Genomic DNA, 12,409 nt, shown 5'->3' on the forward strand with positions numbered 1-12,409 from the left:
GGAAGCCAAAGTAGTGAGTTCAGTTCCAGACTGGAAGGGTAACTAGGCCATAGTCTCAGGAGTGTCACCAGGCTCTATCAGACCAGTAAACCTGGTCTTTTTTTTTTTTTAAATAATGATTTTGAGTTTTTTTTCCCACATTGTTCTACTCTATCCAGGATCTCTTACACTGATCCCTTTTCAAGTGGTTGACATTGGTAGCCAGGCACCATCATCTGGTCTCATGGTCATATAGGTTGAGAATCGCTTGGTCTGCTAGCCCCTTGGGCTAATTGTTTCCATGTGTCTTTGGTTTTTTTCAGTCTTTTTTGCTCTGGATGAGGAGAGACCCATTGTTGCATCTAGATGGCCACTTGCAAACTTTTAAAATCCAGTCTCTATTCACCAAAGTTTCACTTCTTTTGAAATAATAATTTATTTTGTTATTGTTGTTGAGAAAATATATTGCAGAGCATAGACCAATTCAATAGTTTTTACATGTACAGTTCAATGATATTGATTCCATTCTTTGAACTGTATAGCATTATCACCCTCCTTTTCTGAGTTATACCTCCTCCATTAACATAAACTTACTGCCCCTAAGTTTCCTATCTAATCTTTTGAGTTGCTTTTGTTGTCTACTTTCTTGATGTTATCCTTTGATTGACAAATGTTTTTAATTTTGATGTAATCTGTCTGCTTTTTTATCACTTGTGCTTTTAGTGCTATGTCTAAGAAACCATTGCCTGACCTGATTTGCTTTGTGATAAAGTAGAAGTTAAAAACTTATAAGCATGTTATGGTTTTAGTTCTTATATTTAGGTCTTTGATCATTTTGAGTGTATAATATGAGATAATGTGTCCAACTTCATTCTTTTGCATGTGCATATCCACATCTCAGCATCGGTTGTAAAGGCTTTTCTTTCCTCATTGAATTGTCTTGACCCCTATTTAATAGACATTCTTTTAAACCAAAAATCAAAGTGCTTGGACTTTTTGGACAACTCAAGGCTTTCATGGAAGTGTTTGAACATTTGTAACAACAACAACAAAAACCCAGACTCACTGCTGTTGAGTCAATTCTGACTCATAACAACCCCTCCTTGGGTTTCTGAGGTGGTATTTCTACAGTAGTAGATTGTCCAGTCTTCCTTTTGAGGAGTGGCCAGTGGGTTTGAACCTGCAGCCTTCTGGTTAGCAGTCAAATGCCTTAGGCACTACACTATCAGAGCTCCTGAAAACTGCCTTTATATTAAAGAAGTCTCTAATTGGGTTTTAAGATTGATATGTTGGTGTTGTTGATAGACCATCAGTTTTCCTTTGACTGAGTCTAATACCTTTTCAGTCGGGGCCGACTCAATGGCACATAACAACAACAACAACAACAATAATACCTTTTCACATTACATAGGAGAGAAAGATGAAGAATAGTCTGCTCTTTAAGAAAGACTGATATGTAAGTATATGAGAGTCTGTCAGTTCTGGGGGTTTTCCTGGCCATCCCTGGATAGAGGCAGATAGGATATTGAGCACCTGTTGCAGGAAATTTCACAGGAGTTCTAACAGAAGCTTGAAGATGGCTGGGTCTCCTGGGAATTGTGCTGGGCAACAATAAACTGTCAGACTCAGTGACTGCAAATAGCTTAATATATCATGGTTTATTTACAGTATCAGATTGAAAGGGCCCATTTGGCAAAAACAAATGAAAGGAGCAGTTTTGTGGTTGTCGTTGCAGGTAATGGAGGTGGTACAGTTTTGTTCTAAGAAGAGAAGCCCAACTCAGAGACAGTGACAGTGTTTTAGGCTGCCTAGATAATAGTGACATTAGAGAAAAAAATGAATATTTCCTTTGGAACTGAATAATAAAACTAATTAGTATTGAAATCAGTATTTTTGCCATCAGTGTTAGGGCTTGTTTCTTGGAGGCAGGGAGAACTACTGAAGTAACTTAAAACCTGGTTAAAGAAAACTCAGGAGTTAAAATTGCATTTTATACCTGTAAAAATGGTGTGGTGTCAGTGTCTGCCCTCCTTTCTCTTCACGAGGAGGGGGAATCACAATCACCAGCCCAAGGCTGATTCTTGTGAAGCACAAGTCAGACACACCTCCTTTCTCCAACCTTTTCACCAGTTCTGACATGAGTTGTCCCTCTCATGGCCCTGTCTACTCCTCTGCTGAGTGAGTAATTCATTTCATTGGCCACATAGAACTCACAGGGATTATGGAGTTTATTAGGGAAGTAACAGGTTACATTTCAGAATCAGGAACGGTCTTACTCAGCTGAGCCTGCAGGTAGGCCTCTCTCTGTCCCTGTCTCTCAGCCTCTAAGCCCAGCCTCTAAGCCCTGCCTCTCTCTGGCCTCAGCCCTGTTTAGGCAAGTGTTTCAAAGGTCTTTAGCTCCACTGATAAGTGCCCAGAGGCACCCTGGTTCACCAGCAAGCTTCCTCCCTGAAAGCACACAGATCTTTTACTCCCTCTATTGTAGAGCCTGGGAGCTCTGGTAGCGTAGTGCCTAAGGCACCTGACTGCTAACCAGAAGGCTGGCGGTTCAAACCCACCAGCCACTCCTCGGAAGGAAGATGGGGCAATCTACTTCCGTAGTGATACTACCTCGGAAACCCAAGGAGGGGTCGCTATGAGTTGGGTCCGACTCGACGGCACATAACAACAACAACAACAACATTGTAGAGCCTAGCTCCATCAAGTAAGTACTTGGAGACACATTCTGCCTAAAGTGCTCAGCTTTCAGCTTTCTTGCACCACAGGCCAACAAGCCCACTTTACTGTCTTCTTCTGGTCTCCCGGTTCTGCTGCTGCTGTTTGTCTGCTGCTACTTCTTGCCATTTCTAACTATCTGTGTTGTTAGAACTCTGTTGTTTCCTGGGTCTAGGAGGGTCTCAACAGATTGAAACTGGATCCAAAGGACATGGTCTAGTCCTAGCTCTTCTTGGTAGTGAAGTCCCCCCCTCCGCCCTATGATTGGCTCTCTTTTAAGCCTACTAGGATGGCAAAACTGACCAGTCTACTCGTTAGGGTTCCATATACCTTATTTGCATTGTCCCACCCCTACAAGGGTGCCATGCTTCTCCTTGCTTGTATTATTAGCAAGCTGTCCAATCCCCTTGGTGGGCCACAAGTACCTTATTTGCATAGTCCCACTCAGTTATTTGGTGATAGTTACAAGACCATGGCTAGAAAAGCCATATAAAAGTGATCCATTGTACTGTGATACCTATATCCAAATCTCATTGCTTGTTCATGTTTAAAAAGCAGGGTTTTGTTTGTTTGTTCGTTCCTTTACTGCCCTGTCTTCTCCAGCAGTAGAAAAAGCCAGAGGAGAGAGGCTCAAAGCCTGTTGCTCAGTACCTCTTAGGATTAGTCTGATCATATTTGGCTCAGGGAGAAAGACACTTATAAATTATATAACAGATGTTCTTAAGTATCCTTGATTTCTGGGTCTGTTTTGCATGTTTCGGAGCTTGGATTTTTTTCAAGGACTTGGGATGTAATTCTAACTTTACAGCTGTGGTCCTTGGTCTGAGGCAGATTCACGAGTACCAGAGTGTACTAGTCCAGCAAGCACCTGTTTCAGATGACATCCTCCTCCCCTCTGAACCGGGGAAGAAAGGTGGCTGTGTCCTCAGTGCCTCGTACTGAAACAGGCCCTCTTTGTTTAGCAGAGCCATCACCTTCTGTACAGGTGTGGCTTTGTTTCTCATTTTCAGACAGTCCTCAGCCAGAGCATCTCTTATTTTCTTTTTGTCTTACATATCCCAGTCCTCAGTGCCTCGTACTGAGACAGGCCCTCTTTGTTTAGCAGAGCCATCACCTTCTGTACAGGTGTGGCTTTGTTTCTTATTTTCAGACAGTCCTCAGCCAGAGCATCTCTTATTTTCTTTTTGTCTTACATATCCCAGACATGGACAGTACCCTTTTTTTGGTGAACTTAGCTTCATACCTCTTCAGTGGCCTTTGTTCATTTACCCAAGGCTGAGGCTCTCCTAACCCCTTATATTGTGACCTCAGGTTTGCCCTTGGAAAGGAACTTTGAGACTCTTAATTCTCCTCTTCTGAGAGAGGAAGCCATTGCATAGAGACCTGCTGGAGTCTTCAAAGTGCTTGCACATGGTATTGTGGATCCTCTGGGAACAGTCTAGCCAGTCCAAACCCTTTCATATCCTAGGGGCTACACAAACTTCTTTTATTAAACTTATTTTGATAGAGTTACGAATTAGATTTAGTAAAAGTATGACAATCGAGTACAATATTTGTTCAAATCAGAATAGTAGATATATTAACATTTCCCTCCTTCCACATATCCTGGATCCCCTTTCCTCTGCTCCCGCTTCTAGTCTATGCCTTTATGCTCTCTTGCCTCAGTCTCTTTAAATAATATTCTACTTTTAGCCCTTCCTGTCCTTCCTCTGCCAAAGGGTGGGCTGCTCCTTGAGGAGGGAGAACATGGACTTTGCAGCCAAGATGGGTGGCTGGTCTTGGAGCCCTGGCTCTGCTACTGATAGTCAAACTTAAAGTACTCATGTTTATTTATGCTTTTTTCTTCTCTGCTCAAGATCAAATAATTTGGGGGCAAGCAAAATGTTTTTCTAATTTCTCTGTATTTTCCAGAATACCATGAGTGTAGCAGGTGCTCACTAGTGTGTGGATAAATTAAAAAATGTTTTTCTCATTTTGAAATTAATCCTTAATTCTAGTTTGCATTTTTTAGAATTGTTTTATAAAATGTATAAACTTAAAGAATTTCCTACATTTACCATCTTTTAAAAAGTTACATCTTATCCCCCAAGCTGGATTTTAGACTACTAAATGCAGATCATAACTTCTGTGCTGAATATTCATCATCTTTTGTATCTAGTACAGTGCATTGTACATGGTACCCATTAAAATATTTGTTGGTTTTGGTTTGACTTAATCACTATTTTGCTGTGCTCTCTGTAACGTGAATTTAGGCACTGATGCAGATGGGACAGTGGTGCATATACATTTACAGATCAGATCTTTCTCCTAAATAATTAGCATCTGGCAAAGTCTTTCCAGTAATTTTATCTCCTAAAATTCTCCCTTTTTTCTTTTTTTGTACAGGCACTTGGGAGAGGCTTTGGACAAAAAAAAAAAAAAATGTTTCATTTAAGGACTTGTGCTGCTAGGGTGAGGCCTTTGACAGCTTCCCAGACTGTTAAGACATTTTCACGAAACAGACCAGCAGCTGCTAGGACTTTTCAACAAATTCGATGCTATACCGCACCTGTTGCCGCTGAGCCCTTCTTGAGTGGTACTAGTTCGAACTATGTGGAGGAAATGTACTATGCTTGGTTGGAAAACCCCAAAAGTGTGCATAAGGTAAGGCTTGCCAGGGCCCTGTTACCTCATATTTGCTGTGCTGTTCTGGATGCTTCTTGGCAGTTCAGGTAAGTGCATGTGTCTGAGGAGCTGGTGGAAGGAAGGCAGTGGGAAGCCCAGAACTGCCAAGTGCCTGCGCATCCAGTGAAGCTTAGCCGTCAAGACATCCCTAAGAGAAACAACATTCTCTGGAGGTACTTCCCTGGCTTGCTTGATGTCCAGTGAGCTCCAGGCTTCTGGTCCTTGGAGTAGATAAGTTTTACCCTGTGAAGATCCGAAGCAGCTCTTGTACCAGTTCCAGGATCTCACTAAGGGCTACTTTAGGATACAGACTTGGAAGAGACAAAAGCTTGTGGAAAAGAATGGATATTCACGAGGCCCTTATGTCCCAGCAGTCGTAAGAAGACACTTTTATGTCTTAAAGACCTTAAAATCATTTCATGTAATTTCTGTATAAATGACATTTTACATTATTATGTTCATGTTTTTTCTCCTATATTTGAAAGTAAACTCCTTGCAGGTTCCTTTCTAATTTCTCTATATTTCCTATAAGGACTCTTCCCTGTAAGGTCCTGTTTCTTCACACGTTTACTTAATGTAAGCCATGTCTAGTGACAGAATTTTTCTTGACATCTTTGCTATGAGTGAGTATAGATGTTAATAACAATGTCTTGATTTTCAAGCAGGTGTTAGAAGGCAGTATAGTGTGATAGGAGGGCAGATTTCACAGCTACTCACCTCTTCACCATGCTTCTAGAGCTGTTGGGAGAATTAAAAGAGACAGTGTATATAAGGTGCTCAGTGTTTGGCACAGAGAATGGGCACAACAGATGTCATCAATATTTTTTCTTTATTGTTTTGGTAATGGTCTACTTAACAGTTTAGGTTCCCATTTGAGAAGTTTCTGTTCACATCGTTCAATGACATTGGTTACATTCTCAACAATGTGTGAACATTCTCATTATTTCTGTTCTGGTTGTTCCATTTCTGTTAATCTAGTTTCCCTGCCCCTTTACGTTTTCATTTTTGTTTTAAAATAATTTTTGACCGTTTAGACACATAGATAATTTTTTAAAGGAGCAGAGTACTCTCACGGATGATACTCCTTATTTTGTGAGTTAATCTGTTATTTAGCTAAAAGTTGGCCTTAAGGGCTAGTTTTGGTTCAGTGTTTGAAGAATATCCCAGGACAGTTATCTCAAGGAGTCCTTCAGTCTCAACCTATCCAGTAAGTCTGGGTGTGTATTATTTTATTTTTCTAAAGGAATTTGAGCTTCCGTTCCACAATTTTATCCCATTCTATCAGGGTCTATTGGGCCCTGAATAGAACCGTTGGTGTGGTAGCCAGGGACTATTTTGTTCTAGTCTCAGGGTAGATGAGGCCATGGTTCATGTGTAAACTGCTTTCTTCTTTGAGTCTTTGGTTTCCTTCTTTCTCTTTTGCTCCAGAAAAGTAGAGACCAACAGTTGTATCTTAGATGGTTGCTTGCAAACTTTTAAGTACCCAAACACTTCTCACCAAACTAATGTAGAACATAAAAAACTTTGTGAACTACATGATGCAAGTTGAGTTGTCAGCACTATTAATCTGGCCATTTCCTTGCTTTGAATCTTGCAGTCTCTTCTCTAAAGGGCAGCTGTTTCCTTGGGCCCCTTTGAGTAAGCTTTGTCTTGAAGAATGGACATGTTTCTATGATTTATAGTAGCCACCACGTTTACCACAATGCAACAGCTCCCCACCTACTTCCTCCCCTTAGTTATCTCTTCCCTGTGTCCTTCCCTCCATGCACTTCTGCCTCCTGAGCATACACAGCCCTGCTATTCTTCCATGATTGTTCTCTCCAAGGAGTGTATCTGCCTAATGTAAACGTTCAGCTCATATGCCTTTTGTTTGACTGGAAGCCACAGGAGTGTGTTCAGTTCCAGACCTGAAGGGCAGCTAGGGGCCATAGTCTCAGTGGTTCCATCAAACTCTGTCAGACCAGCAAACCTGGTCCCTTTTTTTTTTTAAATAATGATTTTGAGTTTTGTTCCACATTGTTCTCCCACTCTATCCAGGATCTCCTACATAGATCTCCCTCTGAGTGGTTGACCGTGGTAGCTGGGTACCATCTAGTTCTTCTGGTCTCATAGTCATATAGGCTGAGGATGGCATGGTGTACCCGTTGCTAGGACTAATTGTTTCCATGAATCTTTGGTTTTCTTCATTCTTCTTTGCTATGGACAAGGAGAGGCCTATCGTTGAATCTAGAGGGCTGCTTGCAAACTTCTAAGATCCCAGAAGGCAGACCTTTTTTACTAGCTAAACTATTGTTTGGTTTTAAGATGACTTCAGGGGATATTTTTGGCTTAAAATTTAAAGTTTATCTCAGGGTAATAGTTTCAGGGGTTCATTCACCTCCATGGTTCCAGAAGGTCTAGAGTCTGTGAGAATTTGAAGTACTGTTCTGTATTTTTCTCCTTTTGATCAGGATTCTCCTATAGAATCTTCGATCAAAATGTTCAGTAATCGTAGTTAGGCACCATTCAGTACTTCTGGTCTCATGGCAAAGGAAGCAATTATTCATGGAGGCAATTAGCCACCCATTCCATACTATCCTCCTATTCCTGACTCTCCTTCTGTTGTCTCCAAGTGAATATAGAGATCAGTTGTGCCTTGGATGACTGCAAGCTTTTAAGTTAAGAGAACTACACAGAGAACTAGAAGGTAGAACAGAAGCATTAAACAAGTTATTAGGCCAGTTAATTGGGATGTCCCAAGAATCATGACCCTAAACCTCCAAACCAAGGATCCAGATCCCATGAGGTGTTTGGTTGTACTTGAGCAGCCTCACCCGCTATTCTTTTTCTTGTCATTGTTATAAATATATCTATAGCACAGCTTTGGGCACCTCAGCTTTTTACAAGTGTAGAACTTATTGACAGCAATTACAATAATTGGCTCTGAGAACATAACCTTTATCAACGTGATTTTTCCATCACTGTTAATAAGCTACTAATAAACTTGTTTTCTGTACATTTGCCTTTTCTTGTCTTTTATATAAGTGAGGTCATACAATATTTTTGTTTTTGTGTTTTATTTCACTCAGCATAGTGTCTTCAAGTTCTGTCCATACTCTAACATGTATCAAAATTTTATTTCTCTTACTGACTGAGTAGTAGTCAGTTGTATACATGTACCATCTTTTGTTTTTCCATTTGCCTATTGATGAGCATTTATTTCCACCTTTAGGCTATTGTGAATAGTGCTGCAATGAATATTGGTGTACAAGTCTCTGCTTTCAAGATTTTTGGGTATATATCTCTGGTAGCATAGTGGTTAAAGCATTCAGCTGTTAATCAAAAGGTTAATGGTTTGAACCTTCCGGCAGCTCCATAGGAGAAAGATGAAGCAGTCTGTGTCCATAAAGATTAACAGCCATGGAAACCCTAGGGACAGTTCTACTCTGTCCTAAAGAGTCATGATGAGTCAGAATTGACTCAGTGGCAGTGTGGTTTTTTTTTTTTTTTTTTTGGTATGGTAGTTCTATTTTTACATTTTAGTGGAACCATCATGCTATTTTCTACAATGGCTGTACTGTTTTGCATTCCTGCCAACAATGGATAAGGGTTCCAATATTCTCACAACCTTGTGAACATGTTTTTTTCCCCCCATCTTAGCCATTCTATTGGGAATGAAATTGTGTATCATTATGGTTTTGATTTGCATCTCTTTGATGGGTAATGACCCTAAGCATCTTTTCTTGTGTTTGGTGGCCATTTGAATGTCCTCTTTGGTAAAATGTCTTTGTAAGTCCTTTGTCCATTTTATGATTGAGTTGTCTTTTTGTTATGTTGTCAACATTGTGTATAAAGCTTCCTTTTTATATTTGATTTTATAATATCTTTTTTTTTTAAGCAAAACTTTTTAAAGTGTTTAATTATAAAAATCATGTTTGTGGATTGTTGTATTCCAACAATACAGAGCTGGAACCCACTTCTCTATTACATCCCCACTGCCCAGAGAGACTCATTGAGGACAGTCCATGTATTCTTCCTCCCTGGTGGGCTATCATAGGAGCTCTGGTAGCGTAGTGCCTAAGGCACTTCCTTGACTGCTAATCAGAAGGCTGGCAGTTCAAACCCACCAGCCACTTCTCAGAAGGAAGGTTGGACAATCTCCTTCCATAGTGATACTGCCTCGGAAACCCAAGGCAAGGTTGCTATAAGTCTGGTCCGACTTGACAGCATATAACAACAACAACAACAACAACAGTGGGCCATCATAGCCCTTCCTATTAAGTGTCATCCTTCAGTTTCCTCCCTTTCATTTCAGTAGTTTGATTCTCTCCTAGTGTCGTGCATATTCTCCTGTTTTTTCCAGTCTGTATGTCTATCTTGTACCCTCTTCTCAAGCACAGTGGAGACTTGACCCTTTGTTAAAAACCTTTAGTAGTGCCCTATACTGCTTAGCATTGAAGCTCTCCCTCATTGGGTCTCAGCCATATCAGGCAATTCATTTTTATTTATAACTTAAAAATACAGTCAGTGCTAAATCATCCTTGTTAATGCTCAAACAGGTAATGAGAACTGATGTGCTCTTGCTAGTCTGGGTTCTGGTCACATTCTGTGTAATGGAGACCTGGGCCTACCCAAGTAAAGTGTGGTGTACAGCCTCCTGATGTGTTCACCAGCACTGGCCCTGTTGACAAAGATCTGGGTTAACTTTTGGGAGTAGCCCATTTGGGCTTCAGCACTGAGCCCTTTGTTTTCTCTCTCATTGGGTCTCTAGATGAGTGGCCACCGTACCTTCTGCTGCTTTCTGCTATGTCTGCTGGATGCCTTCTGTCCTCAGCATTTGTCTGTTTGGGTTTTCATTGCCTCCTCTGCTCTTCAGAGGCTCCTTGCCGTCTTCTTCCTCTCACTCTGCTCACCTGCTAAAGCCTATCTTCTTTTTTTGTTCAACTGAACACCACACCTTTTTGGTTGTCTCTTCATCCCTTCAACTTGTCCAGCAAGTACCATAAAGACTCACTCATGGGTGAAATCAGGAGGGTATTTGAAGGCATTGGGGTAGTAGTCTGACACTGTCAGCTCTCTTCTCAAGAGCTGATATGTGAGATGCTTGGAGTCCTGTCCACACTACCTTTCTTGCCCAGGCAGTTTTGGTGCTTCCTCCATGCTCACGAAGCTCAATCTTGTTATTTTCTGCAAGTGCAATATAGGAAAGTCTGATGTGCTCACTTCCCAGAAAGTGTTTAAAAGTTTTTTTGATCACTCTCATGCCACTTAAATTTTTCATTTCTGGGAAGAATTCACAAGAAATTTTAGGTAGTAATAGTTCGGTGCTTGGAATACCTCTTTTTTTTTTCTTTTTAATTGTTATGGTGATTTAGGTGAAAGTTTACAGAGCAAATTTGGTTTCCCATATAGCAGTTCACACACAATGTAACAATTGACTGCACTTCCCCACAGTGTAACAGCTTGGAGTATTATTTTTGAGTACTCTAATCTGTTCTGATTTACGGGGAAAAAAAAAAAGTGTTTAAAGTCCGTGGTATGTTTTCTAAGCGAGGTTTCAGTGATCAAAGCTGTTAAACAACGTTTTGAAGTGTCCTCATGGTGACACTCAGCTTTATATGTGGTGACCTTTTTGTTAAATTCATTAAGCAAGCCAAAAATATCTTCCTTAGCTTCAGCGCATTATTTTACAGAGCTTACGTTTATAGTTCATGTAGGGAGATAAAATCAATACTTCTGAAAAATGTAAGAAACAAACAATGTCTTCACTTTTATTTGCATAGCAGTTTGCAGCTCATGACACAGTCTTTTTATTCCAGCACTTTATTGAATGGTTGCTACATGCCAGGAAATGTACTGAGATGCCTGCAAAATAAATAGAGTCTGGGGCCTTTAAGGAGCTCCTAGTCTAATAGAATAATTAGATAAGTCAAGCAATAGAATATAGAGAGTACCTAGGAAGGTTTCTTGTTGAGCAAGTGGAAAGGAGTTGTCATGATAGAAGTTGACTTCCCCAAGCTACAGGAGAGGCTAAGATCCCAAGTATGGCAGAAGGGTCTGTGGAACAGATGATGAACCAACTGAAAATGAGGTGGGAGGAGAGGCTGAGCAGTATATAAGCAGAAGAGCAGACTTTGAATCGAGAGTTACTGTTATCTTTTGGAGCATGATAGTTTTAATGATTTTTGTACTATATTTTAAGCAAAAAAATACATGTCAGCAATTAAAGGACAGGGAGAATTTTTTAAAAATTAAAATGAAAAACTTCGAGGGAAAGTAGGCATCAAAAGTAAAAAGGGAGCTGGAGCTGTTAGTAGCTGATAGGCTAATCTTTGAGAAGTGCAGTGAATCCCTGTGTCCCTGAGATACAAACAGTCTCCCTTAGCAGTGCTCTCTCCTTTTCTCAGTGAAATAAGAGTGGTGCTTTTTAAGTCACACATGGCAGTTTCCAGCCTTTCCTTCATAATCCTAAACTGGATTGCTGTGAGATGTTTGACCTGGAGATAGGAATGGTTACTAAAATAGCTGGGACTGGGTTTTTCAGTGAATTAAGTCATTATATGATAAAACCAATCTATCTTCTAGATTATTTGCTTCTCTGCCCTTTCATATCCACAGCTGTTTCTAGAAGAAGGTCTGAAGATGTTTTGAGACTCTTAACATAGCTCTGCAGCATCTCTGATGTAGACTGTGAGTTTAGGAAATAAGGCTTTTAGAATCTTCTCTTCAAGACTTCAGAATTCTGTCTGAACCCTACAGCAAATGAGCTTTGGCTCCTCCAAGTAAGACACCCAGCTATAGCTGTGGAGGAACAGGGGAACCAACACTTGGCCCTAAGGCAGGCCCCTGACAGATGACTTGTGGTTCTTTACATCCTTGAGAATGATATGGTAGGGATCAGTGGAAACATAATGTTGGGTTAGAGAGTCTGCGTATCCACAGATTGTTGGGCAGAGAGCTAAGTAAGCAACGGCTTCTTTTTCTATTTTTCTTTTTTATTTTTATTGTGATTTGGGTGAAAACTTACAGAGCAAATACGCTTTCTATACAGCAGTTCACATACACTTTGTCT

The 12,409-nt window shown here is 40.5% G+C and overlaps 1 protein-coding gene across 1 annotated transcript in view; it reads left to right on the top strand.

Moving 5' to 3' along the window:
- The first annotated feature begins 5,115 nt into the window (after nt 1–5,115).
- The window catches only part of OGDH (oxoglutarate dehydrogenase), a 137,846-nt gene continuing 130,552 nt past the window's right edge, over nt 5,116–12,409 (top strand). Inside the window, exon 1 of the mRNA XM_042783057.1 lies at nt 5,116–5,337. Within this exon, the coding sequence (XP_042638991.1) occupies nt 5,116–5,337 (222 nt within the window). The remainder of the gene's footprint in view (nt 5,338–12,409) is intronic.

Source organism: Orycteropus afer, unplaced genomic scaffold, assembly GCF_000298275.1.
Source record: "Orycteropus afer afer isolate SDZICR_OR568_19922 unplaced genomic scaffold, OryAfe1.0 scaffold00618, whole genome shotgun sequence".
Lineage (NCBI taxonomy): Eukaryota > Metazoa > Chordata > Mammalia > Tubulidentata > Orycteropodidae > Orycteropus > Orycteropus afer.